Below are 25,484 nucleotides of genomic sequence, written 5' to 3'. Positions count from 1 at the left end.
TTCAGTTCAGAGAACACTTTACTGTTCCCAACCCTAGCCCTGTGGAAAGCCATCTAATTAGACTTTAATTTGATTTTGAGATGTTTTTAGGAGGTAATTTAATTATTGTTTGATTTTATACCAATGTTATGTATCTGATGTTAGCCACCCTGAGCCTGACTTTGGCCGGGGAGGGTGGGATATAAATAAAAGTTTATTATTATTATTACTTGTTATTATTCCTTTGTAAGAAAATATGAAATAATGTAAAACCATTTTTTGCGGGGGGGGGGGGGAATCAATGGGGGGTGGGGTTGACAAGAAATTTTCCACACCAGGTACCACCTGACCTTCCCATGCCGGGGGGGGGGGAGACAAAACATTTTTTGCCCCTGGGTACCAATTTACCTTGCTACGCCCCTGGGAGGACCCATGAAGTGGTGAGTGAATTTTGACCCTTGCTTTTATTACCACAAAGGATCCAACAGATATTATGGCAGCTCGAAGCATGTACTGCTAGCGCAGTACAAGCAGTAGTATCTATAAGGCTGGACTGTTGTGGTTGCGTGTAGTCACAGTCTCTAAGATTTTAATGCAGGTCTACTACCTTGGGTCATTCCTTGGCTTTCCCCCAAACAATTTAGTGTATTTTATCCTGATTATATGGAAGATTGTGAGCTAAATGCAGTTATTCACTATGGGGAATTGTTAGCCTATTTTTACAAGAATGTCACCATAACACTAGCAGGAAGGAGAGTCGGCTAATTGCAGTCGAGTATACTGCAGCCATACTGTATGCAGATCAGACCCCAGGGGCATCTTCTTAAGTTATTGGGGCATTATTTGTTTCTGATACATGTGGACTAGTAGCCACATTGGAACATGCATCAAAAAGCAATTTGACTTTTGCCTCATCATTTGTATTGCTCAGTTGGGGAAGCTCCTCAACTGGACTGCTTTCTCTACAATTGTTCAAGACAGATGTGTGACTCTACACCACACAATCTAGCAAACTCTGGATTTGTCTTCCTGTCCTTAACTCTTGAGTGGGGCTGGGGACAGTTTCTTTCTGCAGTGTGATTTGTTGGCAAGCTGCCAACTCTTGATCTGTCTCCTCTTAACTGCAGTCACTTCAGAAAGGCTTCCTCTTTCTCCAGCCATAAAGTGACCGGCTTGCAGCATGAGACAGAGGTATGTCCCTCGTGTCTGGCAGGAAGTACATGAGTAGGAGTGGGATCGGGAGGATGCTGCAGGAAAGGTAGAGACAAGCTGTTTGTGTGTGTGGCTTTTCATTGCAAATTCTAAGAACCTTTAAAATGGGGGGGGGGGAGAGGCTGAAGTAGCAAAGGCTGGGAATTTGCACCTAAGTGACGCTTTGCACATTTAGAGATGGATAAAACAGTCTCTGCAGAAATTGCTTAGTAATTCTTCTGACTGGACTGAAATACTCCACACTGCAAGGTCAGGAGAAATCCTTGATGCATTTTAAACAGTCTGAGATCACTTTGTGCAATGCACACGGAACTGGATGCTTATGTGCATAGAGATATTAACTGTATGTGCATGCGTGGATGAGTTGATGCTTTGTATTTTCTTTCAAGCTGTACCTCATTAGCAAATGTGTATTTATTCAGAAGTATGTGGATTCAATGTTTCTTACTCCTAAATAAGTGTACATAGGATTGTAGTTTATGCCTATAGGAAAACCTTGGCAAAGTGCTACAGCGAGACCATTTATGAGACTATCCAGAGCTAGAAAAAGGTATTTTTGATTTTTGGAGTTAGAATGACATTTTTAGGAAGCTACTGTGACAGAAGTGCAATCAGTACTGGAGCACATACTGGTACTTTTTACTGGACTCTCAGCTGATGTGAACTTTGCTGGTTACACCATTCCCAATTATATCTCCACCTTCCCTTTGCTAGAAATATTTGAAGCATCATAAAAACCACCTGAGGTCATTAGTCTCTAGTGGCATAATAGAGACGTATAATTCAGATGTTTCCTTAAGTGAATTAAAAAGGGGGGGAGAGATAATTGAATTACTAATCTTAAGAAAACAGTTTAAGATGCAGTAATGGAGCCAGGAAATGTAGATAACTCATATACTGTAAATGAAGATACTTACCACATTTTGCCCATTTGTATGTTTTTGTCTAAAATTTCTCAAATGTTTCCCAACTAAAGAGAGATCAGGGTGGTGTGCAGAGAGGCACTGCTTACAGTAGGCATATAGCACAATTCTAAGCATGTTGGAAGTCTCGCTGAATTCAAATGGGCTTGCTGCCTTGAAAGTATGCTCAGAATTGCAGGTTTAATGCGAGAACAACTGCTGTGCCTTTTCTTGTGGAAAGGACATTACATCTAGTAATCGATATAAGGATTTGCCATTATTAAAGACTTTGGGTCTCCATGTCACCTTATATCACCTTGTGTGCCACTCACTCCTTAAACAAACATTGGTACCTAAGATGCCCAGGTAGAAGACTAATAATGTATCCAATAAAGGTGGGTTTCTCTGCTGCCTAGCAGAAATTTCTTTCAATGCAGACAACAGCAGAAAACTGGATTGGATACTGGAAAGTATGTGATAAAGAATTATTGACCAAAGCGATTTTGCCATAGTTCCCATAAAACATTAGGACAGACATGGTAAGCCTGTGTTGTTGGACTCTAACTCTCATCTAACTCTCATCCACCCCAGCCAACATAGCCAATGGTCCGGGATGATGGGAGCTATAGTCTAGCCACTGCTGGAGGGCCACAGGCTCCCTACCCCTGTGTTAGGACATTATGATGTAGTGGAAGATGCAGAAAGTATTAAGATTATTCTATATTTTACTCTTACATTTGTCTTGTCTACAAATAAGCAGCATCAGTCGGAGGGATCTAGTCTAACTATAAATAAGCACCTGGTTGACCACGGTGAGAACAGGATGCTAGACTAGATGGGCCTTTGGCCTGATCCAGCAAGGCTTTTTGTGTTTTTAAGACTTTCCCCTGCTGTTGCTCAATTAACAGGACAACATTTATCCCTGTAGCTCAGCGCTTTTTCAACATGTTAGTGTTTAAAATATATTTGCGTACCTTGAATACTAGTCACCTCAGTGTTGTGGTACTATCTGAACATAGGGGAATCTAGCAAATTCACCATAATACTTGAATTGAAATACGAGAAAATGATGGAAGTGCTTCAGTCAGCAGATCCATTTTGGTGTTTCTAAAATGCAGGAAGTACACTCCTGTTGAATTCCACTATCTCTGAGATGATGGTTTTGATGGATCCTCTTCCAATTGTGCATCAGTGAGTGACCTGAGAAATAGAGCCATGGCTGGGCCAGGCAGGCGAATCAGAACACTCCCTACGGATCTGAATAAGGTCTGCCCTGATGAAGGAGATGGCTATCCTGTGTATCCTAGGAGCTACTATGACCTTGACATGGTACCCAATCTCAGACGAAGTAACAGCGCCTTTAGTAAGAGCAAGAAGAGGGCTCACTTTAACTCTGGCAACAATGAAAAGGTAAGAAATAAAAAGAAGTCATACATTGGAGGAGTAAACTGACATGGGGCGGAAATCATGAGTGCAAGTTGAAGCGAAAAAATAACCCCATCTTAAAAGGATAGCTTGGCTACAAGTTGAACTGTGTCCCTTAAAAGACTCATTCAGCATTGTGCAAAAATGAATGTTATACAAATGATGCAAATTAGCACTTTTTTGTAGCATTTAATTTTTTATGTGCTACTTTTTGTTGACTGCTCTGTTCCCAATCTTACAGGAAAATCTCAGCACATGGATCCCTGAAAACATACGGAAAAAAGAATGTGTCTATTTTATTGAAGGTTCCCAAATTTCAGATTCTGGGTAAGTGCTTTGTTTTCACTTCTCACTTCATACACTTCTAACTCTGTCTTCAACCATTATTCCTATCAATGGTCAGGAAGAGCCTCGGTTTCTTGTTGCATTTTATTATTTTATTGAAATTGTTTGATATATCAAAATTTGCTCAGTATAGAAGATAATTACTCAGAATTTGGTTCATTGTAATTTTCTTTGTTCATGATAGATCATATTGATAGATGTTTATAGAAAAATTAAATTAAATTTACATTTAAAATACAATCCAAAATTTTAAAATTCAAACTCAGTAAAAGGACTATGCTGTGTATATTGTGTTCAGTTGAGCTGAACTCATGTGTATACATAACACTTAAGAGCATTTGAGCTTCTCTTATGCTTCATGTTTGTCTTGCTATGAATGCTGTTATTATGACAGAAATTCAGAAGAAAAGCAGATAGATACTATGTTTGTCCTAGGAGCCAATTTAAAACAAAACCAATTAGGGCTGCAATCCTATATGCACTTACCTAAGGATAAGTTCTACTGAACTCATTGGGACTTACTTCGCGAACCTGGTTCCCCAGATTATGAGTCTACTGCACTGAACCACTACACCACACTGGCTCTCAGTAGTCATCAATAGGCACTTGCATGCATGTTTACACAGAACAGATGGATCTATTGAAAGCTTATGCATCAGTGCATGTGCTAGTCTTTGAGATGCCACAGGAGGTATCCAAAATTTTGAGAAAGGAAAATGCAGTGAATTATGGAATGGTAAGACCTGGAGACCCCATGCTCCACTGTCATGGAAGGCTTAGAACAGGCATAGGCAACCTTCGGCCCTCCAGATGTTTTGGACTACAATTCCAATCATCCCTGACCACTGGCCCTGTTAGCTAGGGATCATGGGAGCTGAAGGCCAAAACATCTGGAGGGCTGAAGGTTGCCTATGCCTGGCTTAGAAGATACACCAGTCAGGAAGCTATAATTTTTTTATTTTTTTTGTCTCCAACAAGAATACAAGACCAATGGAAAACCTATTACTCCATGCAGGTCTCAGATTCAAGTAAGTCCAGTACAAACTACATAATGAAACCATCCAAAGGCCACCATCTCGTATCCGAACTTAATGTTGCTTATGAAGAACAGTACAGCTTGAGTGCACCAAAATTCACTCCATTGCACAATGATTAAGGCCATAGAAGCTGTGTCCTGTAAGAAATTTGACAACTCTAGCAAAGCCAATTAATAGTAATTTCATGAACTGGTATGAGTATAACCCTCTGTTTTATTGTGGATCCAGCAGGCTGCTCTGAAAGGGCTACCAAGTAGCTTCTTAGATTCAATGGTGGTGTTTTATTTCCCCCCAGGAAAGTAGTGTGTGAGTGTGGCTATCTCAGGGAGCAGCACTTGGAGGAGGCCATAAAGCCTGCTATGTTTCAGGGGAAAGAATGGGATCCCAGAAGACACGTCCAGGAAGTGCCAACAGATGCTTTTGGGGATCTCAGCTTCACAACCTTGGGGCAGAAAACAGGGAAGGTGAGTTAGCACATGCAAGGGACTGGAGCCTACTACTTCAACATGAGTGGTTTTCATTAATAGCAGTTGAAAGTTGTGTAGGCCGCAAGGATTTCTAGTAAGATTTGGAAGCTAAGAAGAGAGCATTGCTTATAAAGTTTGTAAGGGAAGAAGGTTCAAAAACAAAAACAACCACTTGCCAATTAAATATTTGATTAAGTGTTCAGGCTGCAAGGGCAAGAATGAAAGATAAGACACTGTACTCATACTCTGGGATTCTAACCTACTAGGTATCCTTTAAATGTTACGGGGGCTCCAAGCTAGCCCCTATGCAACAAGTATATCCTACTTTGTTGCTATAACTCTTCATGGCTGGGGCAACCCAGCCAAATGAGCAGGGTATTATTGTTTTTGTTAATAATCCAACAGTCATGCAGGCAAGACCAATTGCATATGTCTCGTTACAAAATTATAATCTTGACAGTATTGAAGGTGACAATTTAGTCCCATTCAGTTGAAATGCTTATGCACTGAATCAATATCTGAAACAGCCCCCCCAAGGTAGTCCCACCCCCAGTGTCATTCATCATCTGTGCCTGATGTCTGCATATATAGCTTGAATGTCTGCAGAGAGGAAGCTTTGCATGCAAATGTTCCCTCACTGCAGATGTTTGTTCTGAGTGCATGAACCTCAGGCTGAGGCAACCTGGTGTGTGAGACATTGGGTGGAGGTACAAATAGGTGCAGCCCTGTTCATATAGATTCATCATGGAGCATTTCAGCTGAATAGTGTTTTTGTGGTAAGGGGAGCAACTGTCTGGAGTGGGGAATCTGCTTCTTCATGTGGAGGCTCCCTACATGAGGCAGAACATTTATTTCCTGTCACCCTTCAACATACAGAGTGGGTTGGGGAGGGGAACACAGTTAGTGCACCTGTTTCCACAGCCCGCCATTATGTGTTGTTTTTCCCAGCTCCCAAAATGCCCAGAAATAGAGCTTGCATAGCATAGATACTGGGAATTATTAACATTAGGCAGGTACCCTCACTGTACTATTTTAGATGTCTGATAAAAACTTCTTTATTTTAGCCAGCGTAGCCAGACACATAATTTATTCATGTACACTTGTTTTTAATATTTGCTGAATTTATCAGTGCTACACTGATAATTTTTTATGTGCATTGCTTGGAGATTTTATCAAGTGGTTTATATTCTCTAATAAATTAATAAATAATCAGTGGAACAATAAGAAGAGTTGTCTCGGAGTGAAAAAGAACCCTGTGTAGCTTGAAATAGATTTCTGCCCCCCCCCCCCAAGTCACAGAAGATCTTCTCTACATTGTCTTTGTGACTTCCTATTGCACTCAGACACAAAGCTTTGGGAATATGTTGCTGATTCACAAGACTCCTTGGATGCTTGAATTAAATGGGAGGGCCTGTGGAGAGCCTGGAACTCTCATGATATTGGCCATAGTTGCTAGAGTCAGAGAATAGCTTTCTCATACCACCTGTGCTTTATTTGCTTTATTCTCCTGTTGCAGTTTGTGCGTGTCTCCTCTAACACCTCCCCAAGCGTAATTTACCAGCTGATGACGCAGCACTGGGGACTTGATATACCCAACCTCTTAATATCTGTGACAGGAGGAGCTAAAAACTTCAACATGAAGCTGAGACTTAAGAACATATTCCGGAGGGGGCTTGTTAAAGTAGCACAGACAACAGGTAAGGCAGAATCCTACTCCAAAACCACCAATAAAGGACATATTCTTGTATTGTTTCTCTGTTTCTTTATGTAATATTGTTACCTGCTCCCTCACTTCTCCAGATGGTAAGAGGGTTACAAGGAAGCAGCACCTACCCCTAGGTTTCATTTCACATGGAAAGAAATCACTGGAGGCTTACTGGTGTTTTGTAATATTTGTATTTATTCACAAATATACAAGTTGCACTTTGGTGGAGATACAGCATCAAGTACTCCAACTGACACCCCCCCCCCACCAAAGTTCACCGCATCCACATCAAGTCTTGCAGCACCTTTAGAGGTCCAGAAGTCCAAAATCTGTCCTTTTTGTCGGATTCTGTCTGCCTCAAGCTGCTATGTGTAGGGATGTGTACTGTGGACATATTCAGATTTTTGCTAGCCATTGATAAAGTTTGCCATTAAGAGCCAATAGCTAGGATCCCCATATTTCAAAAGTGAAAATCTAGACACAAAAGTTGTTGGCTTTTTTGAAAATAAATAAATAAATTGAAGTTTTTGGGGAAGCGACCAAACAAAAAAACAAAACCCAACACTTCTGCCATACACCCAGGATTTTCAGGCTTTCTGAAAATTCTGCCAGGACACCACACCATTTTCGACGGACAAATGCCAGATGTATGGCAGCCCTAAACTAATCTTCATTTTTTAAAATGGGGGTTTTGCTGGCCAAAATGTATCTTAACCAGTGTCACCATTTTAGCAGCCTCTTCTAACAACTATAGAAACCTAAAGATGGAAGGGACACAAAGAGACCACTCAGCCCAATCCCTAATCTGATAACAATATTTTGACCTTGTCTTTCAATCATTAAAAATCATATGGACCCCTGAGGTGGTTTTCAGTCATTAAGAAGGAATAAAACCTAAAATAAAATAAAATGAGAGCCAGTAAAAAGACTTCATAGCAGTGGGAAACAAACACTCAACTCAATGGCTAGATGGCTGGCAGACTAGATGGCTGGCAAGGTTATTATTATTAAAAAATTAAATGAAGTATTGCTTCCTAATCCTGAACAAAGATTCAGAAATGAAGTAGCTGGCCTTAATCCAGTCATGTTTTTTTGTTTCCCAGGTGCCTGGATCATCACTGGTGGTTCTCATGCTGGCGTGATGAAACAAGTTGGAGAAGCAGTACGGGACTTCAGCATGAGCAGCAACTATAAAGGAGAGATTATCACCATTGGCATTGCAACATGGGGGACAGTACACAACCGGAGTAGCCTCATCTGCCCTATGGTGAGCCATCTTCAGGCTGTGCTACTAGAAGAATAGGATGCTTACAGCTCAATCCCATACATGTCATATTTAATGTCATTTTTGCTGTTCTGTCCTGGTGGAAATATGGCTATATTTCATATACATATGTGCCTACTGTACCTAAAATAGTGTGCAGGTATATCCATATAATCCCCCCAATATACTTAATCCAATTTGCATTTAAGCTTCTGCTAAAAAAAGAAAAGAAAGAAGGCAGGTGAAATTAACAGGTGTATAGGATCACATGTGCATGCAAAAAAGTTTTTGTTTTTTGTTTTGTTAAGACTGATGACAGATGAAGAAGGATGAGCAATGGCCAAAAAGATAAGTTTTAAATGGAAACCAATCATATACAAGTACAATTCATTATAATGGTACTGCATTATAAATATACAAGTACCATTTCTTGGGGAGTGGAAAGTTTTGTGTTCTAACACCCTGCAGATCCCACTGCTACCTCACCAAACTCTTAAGAAAAGTAAGCACCATTCGTAGCATTTGTTTTGGTACTAGAAAAAGACCTCAACATGCCCACATTCAAAAAAACACGCCACATTTTCTAAGGATGAGGCATTCCTCTACAGGAGGATTTTAGTGAAGCATGTTATGCAAACCCAAGCAAGAGTTAGAGCCCCAATAATTAAGTCGTTTGTTGGTTTCTGACCACTTTTTCTCCCCTCCAACCCTTGGATGTTTACAGGGTAGCTTCCCAGCTGAATATGTGCTAGATGAGGAGACTCAAGGGAACCTCTCTTGCCTGGACAGTAATCACTCACACTTCATCCTAGTGGATGATGGGACACATGGGAAATATGGTGTGGAGATCCCCTTGAGGACCAGACTTGAGAAGTTCATTTCGGAGCAAACGAAGGTGAAAGAAGGTAATTGTGATGCAATATACAGGGTATCTCATTACTGATAAAAGTCTGATGTGCAGTCTGAGCCCTTCCCTCCTCTAAGGCTTGTTTAGCTTGGAATTCATTTATGTCAGCCAGGCCAATTATGAAGAACCTGTTTCAGATTCTGTTGGACTTCGGCTCCCATCAGCTTCATTCAGCATGGCCAATAGCCAGGTTGGTTGTTGTTAAATTGATTACCCACTCTTCCTCATAGGTCCCAGGGTGGGTTTCAGTTATTTAAAATTCAGAATTAAAAACAGTTGAAACATATTACATTCACAGGAATAGATTTAGTATAGGTTTTAAGCCCATCAACACCTGAAGGACCAAAGTTCCCTATTTGTAGGCTTCTGCATTAGGCCTTGATGATGTCAGATGGAGAGTGGAGAGACCATGAAATATCAGTTACAGGTAGGTAGCCGTGTTGGTCTGCCATAGTCAAAAAAAAAATAAAAAATAAAAAAAATCCTACCAGTAGCACCTTAGAGACAAACTAAGTTTGTTCTTGGTATGAGCTTTTGTGTGCATGCACACTTCTTCAGATACACTAGTATATTCACATATAGTATACTAGCTGACCCAGCCACACGTTGCTGTGGCTGATTTAGTGAAATGGGAAAGGAAGATAACAGTATAAAAGAGAAGTCGTATGTCTTTCCACAGGTTTTTGCGTTTAAGTTCAGGTTCGGTCTTTTCTGTTTTCTTGTTGGTTTTTGTCTTCGTGTGGGGGGGTGGGGGTAGTGGGGATGTATGTATGGTGGGAAGTTGTGGAAGATGCTTGTGACATCTTCCATCTTACCTTGGAAGTTTTTTGTCCAATAGAAGTTGTGGTAGGGATGTTTCCGTCTTGGCCTGGGTTTGGAGGTGGAGCCCAGGAGTTGGCAAAAGCGGCGTTTAGGGCCGGCCTGGCTCTTTAGCTGGTGGAAGTGGCGCCACAAACGCAGAAAGGGCGACATCAGCGTTTCCGGCTAGCTTGGCTCTCTAGCCGTTGGAGGCGGTGTCACAAACGTGGAAACCGGTGTTTGCGGCCGACCTCCCTCTCCACCCAGGAAAACGGCATTTCCGTCCGGCGTGTCTCTGTACCCACCGGCGCAGTCAGTAGCGGCGTTTGCAGGTGACCTGCCTCTCCATTGGATGGTGGTAGTGACGTCGGAAGAGGAGGAGGAGGGGGTGGAGACAGGTGTGGTGTGCTGTGCTGTACTGTTTAACGCTATATTAAACGCTATATCTTTTGCACAAAATCACGTTTTTACCTGTGAAAGGTGTGCCATCTGTATAATGTAAGCATGTACAAACACTCCCATATGGCCATGGAATGTTGTGTCCAAATTTGAATGGAATCGGTCAAGCAGTTACGGAGCTTATCGATCCGTCACCAACTTTTACATTTATATATATATAGATATGTGTGTATCTGAAGAAGTGTGCATGCACACGAAAGTTCATACCAAGAACAAACTTAGTTGGTCTCTAAGGTGCTACTGGAAGGAATTTTTTTATTTTTTATTTTGTCATGAAATATCAGGGCATTGAAATATCAGGACATTATTTGCTAAGGTGACAAAATACTTGAATCCTGGGATCAACATCCATATAATAGGCATAGCTGTCAACCCTCCCTGCTGTTCCCCACTGCTATATACATAGCAGTCAACCCTCCCTGCTGTTTCCCAATGCTATAATAAGGGAATTTCCCGCAAAAAAGGAAAAGGTTGACAGCTATGATAATAGGGGCACTGTTGTTAGAGATGGGAGGGAAGAACAGTTGTTTCTTTAGATTTGGATGTTGCTTCCAGTGGTATGCAATTTCTTCCATTTGGTATTGCAGTCTTGAATATACTAGTTCAGTGTTTTTGATGCCGAGATATTGTCAAGTATATTGCTCAGCACGTGCTTTGCGTTCTAAATGTCCCATGTTCAATCCTTGACATTTCCAGATAAAAGTGGGAATGATTGTTTTCTGAAGAAAGTCTGAGTGCTGTTGTTGGTCAGTGTACAGTTGTGAGCTTGATGGTCTGACTTTGTCTAAGGCAGTTCCTATGTTCCTAGTTGTGACAGCATAAATGGCTAGTCTTGTGACATGGTGGAATGCAGGGCTAGTGAAGGGAGGGGCACAGAATGATGAGAAAGGGCAAGTGGGAAAAAGAAGTTGGTGACAGTTGGACCTGAAGAAAAGAAGTTATGGAGAGACCTGAGGAAGGTGGAATAAAATGAATAGTCACCAGAAATTGAGGAATTACAAAGACCTGGTCTAAAAAATACATGTGTTATTGAGATATATCAATTCTAAGGGATTCTCTGGTCTCAAAAATCAATGAGAAAATGACCTCCATGAAGAACTTGAGTAAAACAATGGGATTCCCTGTGGCAATGTATGCCTCTCAGGTCTACCTCAGCTGATATCCATGAAAACCCAAAGGGAATTCCTACACAGATGGTTTTATATCAAAGTCTGATTAGCTAAGGTAACAGGATGAGACAACAACTTTGCACTGGAGAAGCTGCTGGCATAAGGGTACATACTGGCAGTTGTGATGAACTGTCCTCCAGGGAGCAGGTTGTTAAGTGTGTCAAATTATGTTTGTTATATATTTTTGTGAATATAAATTCAAATATTGTATTTATTTATTTTATTAGAATTTATATACTGCCCAACGGTAGGGGGGAAACAACTCAAAAGAATGACTTTATGCTTGTTGCTGACCATTAGGCAGAAATGGAAAAATGCTAAGGGTGTTGCCTTGGAAGGGTAGTAGGCAAAGTTGTGGTTTGCGGCAGCCATGCTGACTCATATTCATGTTATTGGGGTGAATCCCAACCAGAATCTGACTTTACAATTTGACATGGCTTTATTTTCTATATGAGCAATAAAACAAGAGCTGCAAAGTATAAGAGGAGGAGGAGGAAGTTTTCATAACAAACCAAAAGCTACAAATATGTTTTTGCACAAGTTTTCTACTGTTGCTGTATCCTGTTACAGTGGTGCCCCGCTAGACGAAAATAGTTCGTTCTGCGAAAATTTTCGTCTAGCGGGTTTTTCGTCTAGCGAAGCGGCAATGACAGCCGCGCTTTCGCTAGACGAAAAAAAAAGACGAAAAATTTTCGTCTTGCGAGGCAGCCCCATAGACATTTTCGTCTAGCGGGGCAGCTTCCTGCTAGACGAATGCCTTCGTCTAGCGAGGCATTCGTCTAGCAGGGCACCACTGTATTACTTTTTATATGATTGAATATTGGCCTTTTATCACTCCAGTTGTATGTTGCCCTGATACTTTCCCCTAAAAATGATTTAAACAAAATAAACAAAGGGACTGACTGCAAGCGACAAACAACTGAGACCATAGTAAGTAACCCATGGTGGCTTAACGCTGGCTTATTTGCAGAGGCGTAGCAAGCCCAGGTGGTACCCGGTGCGGAATTGTTTTTGTCACCCCCCCATGCTGCCGGCTAACGCTGCGAGCAAGCCGTAAAGCGAGGCAGCCTTTATCCACAGCTTGCTCGCAAACCTGCTCGCTGCTGGCGGCCAGGGGTGGGGGGGAAGGAGCCCGGGCTGCTCTTCCTCTTCCTCTCCCCCGCCACCGCCGAAGCCGCTGCCAGCGCGCTCTGCTTTTGTGAGCGGAGCATGCTGGCGGTGGCTTCGGCGGGGGGGGGGGGGAGAGAGGCGCCCAGAGTGTCACCCCCTCCAGGGTGGCACTGGGGGCGGCAAGCACCCATTGCCCCCACCTTGCTACGCCACTGCTTATTTGTGTGGCGATGGTTGTTCATCATTATTAGAAATGTTAATTATGTAGCTGCTATTAATTGATTGCTCTTAATATTATTTAAGATAAAACAAAATAAAAAATTCCTTCCAGTAGCACCTTAGAGACCAACTAAGTTTGTTCTTTGTATGAGCTTTCGTGTGCATGCACACTTCTTCAGATACCTGAAGTGTGCATGCACACGATAGCTCATACCAAGAACAAACTTAGTTGGTCTCTAAGGTGCTACTGGAAGGAATTTTTTATTTTGTTTTGACTATGGCACACCAACACAGCTACCTACCTGTTATTTGAGATAAATATTGTTCATTTAAACTGGATTCAAAGGTAACTGCCAATAGGCATCGGCAAGAAGGGAAAGAATGACTGGCTTTCTGCACATGGGACTGACTGAGCATTTATTTCCTCACAGGAGTTGCCATTAAAATACCGATCGTTTGTGTGGTACTCGAGGGTGGTCCTGGGACTCTTGATGTAAGTACTCTACAGGAATCAGGGCAACTAATTATGAAAAAGGAAGCAGAGTGTAAGAGAATTCAGTAATTGCTAATACCTGGATATTTCTTTCTCAGAGTACAATGTACGTCAATCACATGGTAACCACTTTTGGGCTATCCATGTGACATTGCAGAAACACATCTAGTTTTAAGTACAAAGCAGGAACTGGCTGTGTGGGCACCGAAAGTTCTGACTTGTACATTTCAAGCCCTTTTAACTCACACATAGCAAAGAGATTCTGCATAGCAGAAGATATGAGAGTATGCCTTAGCTGTAAACAATGAGAATTGCTCTAAAACTGTTGAAACCTGGTCAACATGCTGATCAGCAGAATGAAGTGGCAGAGCAAGGTGGAATTCTGGACTACATCACTTAAGACAACAGATGGGAGAATCGTGTGTTTAAACTTTCCTTCACATCGTGCTTTTAAACTTTCCTTTCCAGATATGCTCCATAGATTACTACAGCATACAAGGAGCATATATATTCAGAAATATGATCTCCCATCTGTGCCATGTGATGTATGATACAGTTCAGAATTCCAACATGTCATTCTACAAGCTCAATCAATTCATAAATTGATTCTGAACTTAGTGGCAATATCATAGTGATGTCCATGTGACAGCACCAGCTCAAATGCAGTCATGCTCCTGTATTCTGTTTTACAGACCATCTACAATGCAATTACCAATGGCACCCCCTGTGTGATTGTGGAAGGCTCAGGACGGGTGGCTGATGTCATTGCTCAAGTGGCTAATCTTCCCATGTCCCAAATAAGCATCTCCCTCATTCAGAAAAAACTGAGCATATTCTTCAAAGAGAGCTATGAACAGTTTACTGAGAGTAAGATTGTGGAATGGACCAAAAAGGTAAGGCAAATGGTCTCTGTGCAGCTTTTACTGGGTTTTGTTGGAGAAGTTGCAATAATGAGCCAGGACTTTGAGTCCTACCTTTTCTTTGGCATTTGCAGATCCAGGATATTGTGCGCAACAGGCAGCTCTTGACCATCTTCAGGGAAGGCAAAGATGGACAACAGGATGTCGATGTAGCCATTCTTCAAGCAATGCTCAAAGGTGAGAAGTTCAATGAGTGTTGCAGATGAGCTACAGAGATCAGTAAGTGAAACTGTTTCTTTTAGGACATCCCCTTGTGTTGGAATGTGGTATTGCTTCAGAATGCAGCACAAGACAGTACTGTCGAACCTTTTGTGTGTCATAATTTAGACTTCACTTACCTTGAGGGATTTGTTTCCATGGAAGTGGAGGCACAGCAAGGACACCTGATCACCACATGCAGTGAGCAAAATACTGTTGGAGAGGCTTGGAAGAGAGATTCCTACTCTCCAGTAGCAGAGTTAAGCACAATGGTGATTGCTCCAAGAACTTAAAAACTTGGTTAGGTTTGTATCTGCCCTCATCCACCTTTAAACAATGTTCCCCATTAAAATACTTAGGCTAGAAAAAAATCACAGACACTTAGCTTTGCAAAGAAGTGAATTTTTTTACTTAAGAAGTTCCCAGAAGTTACAGCGAACAAATCTCCATCTTCTGGCAGAAAAACAAAGATGAAAAGGTTCCAAACAACTTTAAAAAGAAAAGTACTTTGTTTCCTTACAAAAGGAATCATGCAATCTTTGGATTTGCAAAGATGCAGGTTTTAAAATCTCCCTTTTAGAGAGATTCAGTTCGCTTACAGGATCAGTTGAGTGGGAAGCCAAAGCAGACAGTTTTTCCGGGTCATGTGGCCAGCATGACTAAGCCGCTTCTGGTGCAACGGAACACCGAAACCAGAGCAGCGCATGGAAACTGTTTACCTTCCTGCCGGAGCGGTACCTATTTATCTACTTGCACTTTTTAGCATGCTTTCGAACTGCTAGGTTGGCAGGAGCTGGGACTGAGCAACGGGAGCTCACTCCGTTGCGGGGATTCAAACCGCCGACCTTCTGATCGGCAAACCCAAGAGGCTCAGTGGTTTACACCACAGCGTCACCCGCATTGGGTATGTTACATGTGCTTAAATCCATAGGATATTTAAAGCAGCAGTTGGGGGCCAAAAGGGTATGCTAGTGTCCTTTATGTTGCAAGGTACCTAGGCCTCCAATATGTTTCTCTTGCCATTCATTCCCCATCAAGTTCTGGATGTGCATGAGTAAGAGACAGCAACCTAGTTTCATCCATGTTTTTGTTTATTCCTCTATTGCAGCCTCTCGATACAGAGATCACTTAGGCCATGAGAACTGGGACCACCAGCTGAAGCTTGCAGTGGCATGGAACAGGGTGGATATTGCCCGGAGTGAGATTTTCACCGATGATCATGAGTGGAAGGTAGGAAAGCTTTTGGTGACACACACTGGCAATGAGCATATCTACTTTCTGCCTGCATAATTAGAGCAGGGTTTAAATGCACTAGCATTGGCTTGACTGCAAGCATGTCTCTTGGGAAGGCATGGGGTGTCTTGAGGGTGAAACTAGATGTTATAAGAGCTGCCTTGCACAGCTGTCACTCTGTGTCTTTTTGCTCTGCTTTCCTAATATGTGCTGCAATACACTGTGTGACACCCGTGACATGTCATCATGAGGTGTGTCTCCCCACCTTCACACAATTGGCAGGCAGGGATGAGGAGACACAATGCAATGATGTTGTGTTGTGTTGTAGACACATTATGAGGAAGAGAGGGTCAAGAGTAATGGAATGGAAGCTCTTCCAGTTCTTTACAGTCATTTTGTAAGTAGTTTTGCGTTGCCATGGTAAAAGCTATTATATTTGCAAACATTCCATAAAAAGATATAAAATAGTTTTAAAACAGTACGGAAACAACTAAAGCTAGGTTTAAAAACAATACAGAATGAACACTTAAGGCAGAGAGCTCCTCATCTAGATGCATTGTTGTTTTTAAAGTATTTTTTATTAAAGATTTTCTTGATTTACAAAGGTAGTGCAATGTCTCTCTCGTATTTTTTCCATGTAACATTTTTACAAGTCAATTTCGTTTGTTGAGACATTAGGAAGAAAAGGGGGAAAGAGGTGGGCAGGATGGGGAGATGGGTGGGGTGGGGTGACAATGTTTCTATTTTACTTAATATATGTAGGGTTTGGTGTCAGCGTTGTTTGTGCAGGTTCTCTGTTGTTCACTTGTGTTCCTTTGGTGGTGAGAGAGGTCGGGGTTGGTGTAGGATGTGATTGTTCATTTGTGGTTGGCTGTGGTGGTCTTTGGTTTCCTGTATGAGTGGGGTGGGTGAGTGTTTTTGGTTAGATGAATTGTTAATACGAAAATGTATTCCGTTGTCTCTGCAAAGTTGTGTGTGCCTGTTGTATCTCAACATTAATTCCTGGCTCGCCTTTGTATATTTCACTCAGTTGCATTGTAAGCTGCCCAGATAACTTTTTGTAAAGAAATAATAGATCAGTGCTCCAGTATGCATGGTCTTATGTAACACATTCCTTGTTTGCTATTGTTCATACGGAGGACAGAATAGCCATAATGCTTGTCTGGCAGTGGCAGGCATACTTGGGATGATCATGGAACAGTTTGTTCAGGGAACTGTCAGAAGGTGCAAAACAACTCTTATGTTGCCAGAGGTTTTTCAGTTTGGATGTGAACTCTAAAGACCCAACTTTTACAGCTTGCTACTTTGAAGAATCTTTAAAACACCCACTTTTATCAGAAGTGTAAACTGTCTTAAGGAATTGCATCATGTTTCTTAGAGGTTGCCACAAAAAGCAGGGGAAATGCCATTTTTTATTGTCTGTACAGAAAACACTCTCCCTAATCAATTGGCACCAGAAGACAATAGCAGAGTAAGGTGGAATTATTCCATGGGCTCCAAGTAACATTTCATCAAATAGCAAATACTTTCACATTTTTAGGGTTGCTACAAATAGGTAACCCAAGTTATTTAAACCCTGTTGTTGCTGCACTGGCAGTGTGGTTGGGTGGCTGCCCTGTTGCTGTGATATGCTAAAGAGCTGGGTTCTGCCCTCGCTGAAAAATCTTACTGCATGTTAATAATACCTGTGTCATACATATTTTGTGTCAGAGCCAACATGACAACTTCCAGCTACTTGGAATGGGAGGCAGTGGTAATCATGAGGGGGTGGTGTGTGTTGCTGACTGACCCTGTGGGCATGGCTCACCCACTATTGTCCTGTTGTCCCTTAGGGTAGCATGCTGTGGAAAGACTCTTACTATTGGCTTCTCATGCATCCATCACTCCATGCTAAAGAGGAAGCGGCTGTGCCCCATCAGCATCAGTGAGACCTGCTTGCTTCAGTTTGCCTGCTGCTTTCTGTACTTTGCTGAGGTGTAAATGTGGACTAAATGGGAGATAGAACAGTTGAAAATATGCTGGCCAGCTTCTATCTTTTAACTTTCTACTGCCTGCTTATCTGCTTCAGGGACTTTGCTATAGCTATCAGCTGCTGCCTTTCTAGAGGCTGCTGCAACTCCTGTATGCTTCCTCATTACCTTTGAGCTTGCAGTGTGTGTGTGTGTGTGTGTGTGTGTGTGTGTGTCCCCATGTCCCTTTCTGTCTGTCTGTCTGTCTGTCTGTCTGTCTCTCTCTCTCTCTCTCTCTCTCTCTCTCCCCCCCCCCCACTCATCATGGGGAGGACAACCTGCATTGCCCTTGGTTGATGTTGTCTCTTTCTGGTTGTCTTCCTGGCCAACAGCCCTCTGATCTGCACCCAATGATGGCTGCTGCCCTCATAGCCAACAAGCCAGATTTTGTCAAGCTGTTTCTTGAGCAAGGTGTGCGTCTGAAGGAGTTTGTTACCTGGGACACCCTGATCTACCTCTATGAAAACATGGCAAACCCCAGCGTCTTCCACACAAAGCTACAGAAGGTGTTAATGGAAGAGAAGGAGCGCTCAGCTTTCTCCAAAGTGCCAAGGGTCCAAATGCACCATGTGTCCCAGGTGCTGAGGGAACTGTTAGGAGATTTCACTCAGCAGCTGTACCCTAAGCCGAAGAACACTGAGAGACACCGGCTCTCTATCGCCGTGCCGCACATCAAGCTCAATGTAATGTATCCCAGCATGTTACTAATCCCTTATAACCTTTCATGGCACCCCCTTTTAGTACAGAATGTACAGGGCAGTCCATGCATCCTCTCTCCACTTCTAATAGTGGTCCCTGCACCAATGCCAGGAGAACATCACCTTTGGTAAGCTAGTTATACATATACGTTTTAATATTATACTGTCTTGCAGTCAAGTTTGCTGTAGCAGCAGAAGCTGAATGAAGAATTGATATTGGAGATTTCTTTTACTGGCATCCAGGACATTCATGCAGTGATTCCCCCTATTTCCAATGTTCAAGTTGCAAGTGCCATCAGTTATGTAACCAAAACAGCACTGCTCAGTTGCAATAGAGAGGTATCAGCAGGTTTGAAAAAACCTTCCGGTTTGCAGAAGTAAAAAAAATACAGCTGTAAGGAGGGAAACCCTCTCAACCTACTGCCACAGAATGCTGACTCACTGTTTGGGGGTATGGAGACAAAAATGGGAGTGGAATAGTGTAGCTGGAATCCTGCACTGAAACATTTTGTTGCTGGTTCCATTTACTATGTTTAGTGCCCTTTCTCCACTCACTGGTGCAAATCTTTGATTTTGACTTCCTCTTAATATGATCGTGGATCTCTGTATCCCAGCCTATCTCCTCTTAAATTTAGTTCCAAGATTTTGTTCCACAACTTCAATCAAGGAAAAGGCCTGATGTGCTATATCTTCCTAGACTCCAGCAAATGGCCTTAGAATTAGTTAAGCAAGCTGAGGGAGAAAAGAGACTGTACCGGGGTTAAATGCCTCCTTCCTTGTGCCCTCTGTTGGTGGCAGAAGCTGAATGGTGATTCTATGGCTGTGTACACTAGACCTTTGAAGCACATTTCCCCCCCTCAAACAATGCTGGGCACTGTAGTTTGTTACAGGTTGCTGGGAATTGTAAATCTGAGGAGCAAGCTACAATGCCCAAAATTATTTGAGGGAAAGAATGTGCTTTGAATGAGCTTTAAAGTTATGTGTACACAGCCTCCATGAAGGAAATTAATTTGAGGCTGAAGACACCCGATCCAGTATTGATGTTTGTGTGAAGAAGGCATTACTGACCATGGTGTGTATGCTTGATAGTAGGACAGAAAATGAACATGAACATGAACATTAAGAACAACAGTCCTTTTTTCACTCACACCACCACTTAGCAATTGTTAATCTGATTCCAGTCTTTATAATTATGTTCTCTCCCCCCACGCCTCTTTTAAAGGTACAGGGGGTTAGTCTCCGATCCCTATACAAGCGTTCTGCTGGCCGAGTCACATTCACAATGGATCCCATTAGGGACTTGCTCATTTGGGCAATTGTCCAAAACCGCAAGGAACTGGCTGACATCATCTGGACTCAGGTAAAGTTTTCCTTTTTTTCAACCATCTCCAGATAGTACCATAAAGGTAAAGGTAAAGGCAGTTAAGTCCAGTCACGAATGACTCTGGGGTTGCAGCGCTCATCTCGCTTTACTGACCGAGGGAGCCGACGTTTGTCCGCAGTTTTTCCGGGTCATGTGGTCAGCATGACTAAGCCGCTTCTGGCAAAACCAGAGCAGCGCACAGAAACGTCCTTGCATGAGACATGGGGTTCCTTTGGCATTCCTTTAACATGAAGGGGCCTTGGGCCTAGTTCTCACTTAGGTGATAAATTTGCATCTAGGTTGCACCAGTTGAGGCTGCACACGGCAAAATGCTCTTCCATTAAAAAAAATGAAAGATACTCTCCACATAGAAGATTATCCTGGATTTCTAATGTACAGGGATTCCCCCCCCCCCCCAAGATACTGTTACTTCTGTGAGTCGCTGCTTGGAGTTTGAAGCAGTCCAGGCCAGTCACAGGTTTGCTAGTGAGAAGTCAGTGAGAAGCTGGCAATGACAAAGACGTCCGCAGACTAGTAGTGGGAAAGGCTGAAAGAGCAGCAAGCTCACTTCCAAAAGAGAGGACTCCTGAAGGTTACACGGTCAACCTGGGACCCAGAAGTATCATGTTCTTGCTAACCTGAGTCCTTTTGCTTCAGAGCCAGGACTGCACTGCAGCAGCTTTGGCTTGCAGCAAGATACTGAAGGAGCTGTCCAAGGAGGAAGATGACACTGACAGCACAGAGGAAATGCTGAGCCTGGCAGAGGAGTATGAGTACCGAGCCATTGGTGAGTCTGGGCTGGCAGGCTTCTGATCAGGGCGTGTTAAGTCCTCCAACTTACTGGATGCTTTCCTGTGATACCTACTCTGTCTCCCCTGCTCACACTACAGATTACCATGGCATTATCTCATGAAATGCTAGATCCCTATGTAGATCCTACATAGATCCTATAGATTCAGTTCAGTCTGAAACATTGGCATTTTGTATGTAAATGCTCTGTAAACAATGATATCAACAGCAGGTGAACACTGGGATCAAGAAACTAGGAATCTGCACTACAACTATGCCTATTCCCTAACTAAGTCACTTTTAGAGCCCCCCCCACACACATACCGTACTTCCTGAGCCCTTTGACTCCAGTCAGCCACACACATAGTAGTCTCTGTTTTTATGACTAGAAATGCAGTGTCATTATACTGGTTTTGCTTATTACGTCCCTGCAATGCACATGATGCTCACCTGTAGCCTGTGATAAGGCTGAGAGGCACAGGGCTTGTCCACACTTCCTCTTGCCCCACCGCTTTTCCCTCAGGGAAACTTGCTCTTTACTGCTGAATCAGAGCAAATGTCAGTTGGGGTTTTCTGTGGACTGACGTTTGCTTTGATTCAGTGGTAAAAGCAGGGATAGTGGCAGGGCTGATGGAAAACCCCTCAGTCCTGTGCTTTATAGGACCACAGTGGCCAGCCAAGGTCACCCAGAGAGCTTCATGCCTGAGTAGGAATTGGAAACCAGGCCTCTCCAGTCCTGGGTCAACACGATAACCACTACACTACTGTGGCATTCACAGGCTTGGGTGTTAAGTTTGTTACGTAGCAGCTCACTAATCCTCAGGCTAAGCTACCTCACATGCTTGTTTAAGGTGGAAGTGATTCTCAGAGAACCTGTGGGAGAGAAATACAAAAGAAATAATAAGAATATTTAATCCTGGTTACTCTTCTAGGTGTCTTCACTGAATGTTACCGGAAGGATGAAGAAAGAGCCCAAAAACTGTTGATCCGCATATCTGATGCTTGGGGGAAAACCACCTGCCTACAACTAGCCCTGGAGGCCAAAAATATGAAATTTGTGTCTTATGGGGGCATCCAGGTTGGAGTGCTTACTGACAAAACTTTGTTGCTAATCTGATTTATAGCTAATCTGATTTACAGCTATTTGTGCAATATGTAGCCCCAACACAATGGATTAACTGAAATACTTAGAAACTCTACTGCAAAGAACAGGCCTTTTAGAACAAATAATGGTGGAAAATTGTAAAGGAATACCACCAGGACTACATTACTGTATTTTCCAGCGTATAAGACGACTGGGCACATAAGACGACCTCCAACTTTTCCAGTTAAAATATAGAGTTTGAGATATACACGACCACAGATTCTCCACCCGGCGTATAGGACCCCCGACTTTTGAGAAGATTTTCCTGGATTAAAAGTAGTCTTATACGCCAGAATATACAGTAGTTCATATCTAAAAAAATAAGAGAAATAACAAATGAGTGAGTGAATGAACATAAGAACAGCCCCACTGTATGAGACCAAAGGCCTACTAGTCCTGCATTCTGTTCTCAGAGTGGCTAGCCAAATGCAACAGGAAGAATCATGTTGACTGTAGAGGAGGGAAAAAAGCTATTGTGGAAACACCATTCATTCTAGGTTGCAGATGTGGAATCAGTGTGTGGCATATTTTTTTACCAGTCACTTACAGTCATGCTATTTAGCATTTGTCCTCTATTTTTTGGCATAAAGCCCACAGACTTGCAGCAGAGAATGTTGCCTGCTGTCCTCACTGCAAACTGATCCCCAAGTATGTCCCATCTTTCACCTTCTGTTCTTGACCTTACCCAGGACATGGAAAACAGGCCTCAACCTTCATTGCACCTTGTTCCTCTTTCTAGGCTTTCTTAACCAAAGTTTGGTGGGGGAAGTTGAGTGTCGATAATGGGATATGTCGGGTCATCATGTGTATGCTGTTCTTCCCCCTTCTCTACACTGGCCTCATCACATTCAGGTACTTGTCAGGGCTTGACTGCACCACTCTCTGGCATAGAGATTTGGTTCTCACGTTTTTGTACTGCATGGTAGCAGCTATGACCAGTCCACTCTTACAATTCTCTGGTATCTCCTCCAAAGATGTAAAACTGTATCATTCTTTCTTACTTTTCACAGAGAAAAGAGGCTTCAGCCTATGACTTGCCTGAACCGCTTCCGAGCCTTCTTTACAGCTCCTGTCGTCATCTTCCACCTCAATATCCTTTCCTACTTCACCTTCCTTTGGCTCTTTGCCTATGTGTTGATGATAGATTTCCAGCCAACTCCATCCTGGCGGGAGTATGTCATCTATTTCTGGCTCTTCTCCTTGGTGTGCGAGGAGACACGGCAGGTATTGGCTGTGCAAAGGCGGCTGTGACAATGCAGTTCAGAAACAGTGCTCTCAAGTGCCTGTTCCCATAGGCTATGTGTGGGGAACTTTTTCCAGCCCAAAGGGTCACATACCTTCATAGGCAACCTTCTGGGGGCCACATGACAGTGCTGAATAGTGAGGGAGGCCAGGGCATGACCGGGGACAAAAGTGGATAGAGCAATAGATTGGCTTTGTACACTTTGCCTTTATTATATTCTAGCAATGCAAAAGTCAGGGATTTCTACAGACAAACACACTACACCCCTCTTCATCCAGGATAGCAAGAGACGCATCATCATCATCACCGTTCAAGAATACATTCCAGCTATGTAAAAGCACTCGTGAAGTGTGCTAGGCAGAGACAGTGAGGGATGTAGCCTAGGGAGGAGGCATGGCATGGAGAATCTCAGGGGCCAATTATAGAAACCTTGATTTGTTCTGTGGGCCTGAGATTCCTCCCTCCCTCCTTAGGCTTCTAGTCCTTTTGAGATTATTGTTTTATGGGTGAGAAATGAGCAATTGTTACTCAGATGTTGGAATCCACCTCCAAGAAAACTGCTGTGGGGAAGTTGCATTTGATATCCTGGTTTGTAATTGAGAGCAAGTCCCAATTTTCTGGTTCATATGCAAAGGAGAAGGGACACAATGCTTTTTTGATCCGATAAACTATGGTTAGTAAAATCATTTCTCTTCCTTTAGCTTTTTTATGACCCTGATGGGTTTGGCTTAGTGAAAATGGCTTCCTTGTACCTCAACGATTTCTGGAATAAATTAGATGTGTGTGCCATCCTAATCTTTATAGCTGGGCTAAGCTGCAGGTGAGTTAATATGCAATGATGATTCCAGCTAGCTGGAAAGGGAAGAGAACAAGGCATGTTTGGAAAATGAGTGGTTTTTTAAAAATCTAAATGCTGATTTATGCTTAATTTTTTCATCAAACTGGATCACTTTGCCAACATATAATTGGAGGAGGCTTGTGTTTATGTTGTATTTTTAACCCTCAATTCAGTCCCCTTTAGATCCATGTATGAGGAAGCTTACAAGCTGCCCATTTGCTACCAGGCCCAATTCAACATGTTGATATTAGCATATAAAACCCTAAATGACTAAGGGCCTAAACTCTTGAAAGACAATCTCTCCCCATACCTCTCAAATCAGGCCCTGTGTTGTGCAGGGAAGACTCTTCTTCTGGTCCTGCTGATGGCTTTATCCATCTTGTTGTTATGCAGAATAGGGCCACCCTAGTGGCAGCGCCCTGGTTGTGGAAGATATGACAGTCATCCTCACTGATCATTTTTAGGAGGCAGCCCTGACATCTCTCAGAAGAATTGTCTAGAAAAATAAGTAAAATTATGTATGCAAAGCTGCTGCCTGCTATGCCACAGTTCCCTTTAACTGGCTCTTTCGTGAATTGGCAGGACTGGAATTGTTGAACATTTGGTGTCACTTGCTGCTCTTTTCGTGGTTGGAGATCTAATCTCACTCCTGAAACTCCCAACCCAGTTCCCTCTAAGCCTCTTCTGTTTCTATGGGTATTTTTCATCTTTTGGCTGCTGTGCTTGGTATGCCTTAGGAAATAGTTGTAGCAGGAGCATATGCACAATCCCTTTTGTTTATTTGAATGACAGTTGTTTGCTGCAGCAGGTCAGACACTAGTGCAGAGATATATGGGTCCTTTGGTAATCAAGCCTCCTTGCTTCTTTGTGTCTGGGTATAGTGATATTTGGGAATGTCTTTCTCATATTTCCTCTTGCTATCTCAATTAATAAGTGTGTTTTTGTTTCTTTCCCCTGTGCTAAGATGGATTCCAGCCACTTTATATCCTGGAAGGATCATTCTGTCTCTGGCTTTTATTATTTTTTGCCTGCGTTTGATGCATATATTCACAGTCAGTAAAACTCTAGGCCCCAAGATCATCATAGTGAAGAGGATGGTGAGTTATTTCTACTGATAAGCACCATGGTGACTGCATAGTCTCTGGCATTCCTTTTATGACGAGGGTGCCAGAATCAAATAATGCCCTGGGGCAACAATTGTTTCCATGGCAAAAAAGAGAAAAGAAATAAATTTCTGCTTTGTTTTGTGGGCTTACAGATGAAGGATGTCTTTTTCTTCCTCTTCCTCTTGGCTGTTTGGGTTGTGTCCTTTGGAGTTGCCAAGCAAGCCATCTTGATCCACAATGAGAAGCGTGTGGACTGGATCTTCCGAGGCGTTGTTTACCATTCTTATTTGACAATATTTGGACAGATCCCTTCCTATATCGATGGTACAGAATACCGAATCATTGCATACTGTGGACTAGCAAGGGACAATTTGCTTGAATGCCTCACTTCACCGCCAAGAGTGCAGACAGCCCACCCCCACTTGCATGCGACCCAATATATGTGTGGTGCT

At 42.7% G+C, this 25,484-nt stretch overlaps 1 protein-coding gene across 1 annotated transcript in view; it reads left to right on the top strand.

Annotated features, from left to right (window-relative positions):
* Positions 1-990: 990 nt before the first annotated feature.
* The window catches only part of TRPM2 (transient receptor potential cation channel subfamily M member 2), a 34,927-nt gene continuing 10,433 nt past the window's right edge, over positions 991-25,484 (top strand). The window contains exons 1-21 of the mRNA XM_033150102.1: positions 991-1,170; positions 3,102-3,109; positions 3,279-3,503; positions 3,760-3,845; positions 5,196-5,364; positions 6,884-7,064; positions 8,176-8,339; positions 9,061-9,241; positions 13,430-13,491; positions 14,184-14,384; positions 14,486-14,588; positions 15,718-15,839; positions 18,184-18,534; positions 19,772-19,909; positions 20,570-20,699; positions 21,634-21,779; positions 22,585-22,697; positions 22,856-23,069; positions 23,790-23,908; positions 24,891-25,023; positions 25,185-25,356. Coding sequence (XP_033005993.1) covers positions 3,309-3,503; positions 3,760-3,845; positions 5,196-5,364; positions 6,884-7,064; positions 8,176-8,339; positions 9,061-9,241; positions 13,430-13,491; positions 14,184-14,384; positions 14,486-14,588; positions 15,718-15,839; positions 18,184-18,534; positions 19,772-19,909; positions 20,570-20,699; positions 21,634-21,779; positions 22,585-22,697; positions 22,856-23,069; positions 23,790-23,908; positions 24,891-25,023; positions 25,185-25,356 — 2,980 coding nt within the window. The 5' untranslated portion in view covers positions 991-1,170; positions 3,102-3,109; positions 3,279-3,308. The remainder of the gene's footprint in view (positions 1,171-3,101; positions 3,110-3,278; positions 3,504-3,759; positions 3,846-5,195; positions 5,365-6,883; positions 7,065-8,175; positions 8,340-9,060; positions 9,242-13,429; positions 13,492-14,183; positions 14,385-14,485; positions 14,589-15,717; positions 15,840-18,183; positions 18,535-19,771; positions 19,910-20,569; positions 20,700-21,633; positions 21,780-22,584; positions 22,698-22,855; positions 23,070-23,789; positions 23,909-24,890; positions 25,024-25,184; positions 25,357-25,484) is intronic.

The sequence above is a fragment of the Lacerta agilis genome, chromosome 5 (genome assembly GCF_009819535.1).
Source record: "Lacerta agilis isolate rLacAgi1 chromosome 5, rLacAgi1.pri, whole genome shotgun sequence".
NCBI classification, from domain to species: Eukaryota; Metazoa; Chordata; class Lepidosauria; order Squamata; family Lacertidae; genus Lacerta; species Lacerta agilis.
Note: the sequence above shows the minus strand (reverse complement) of the source record. Positions and strands in the feature narration are given on the sequence as shown.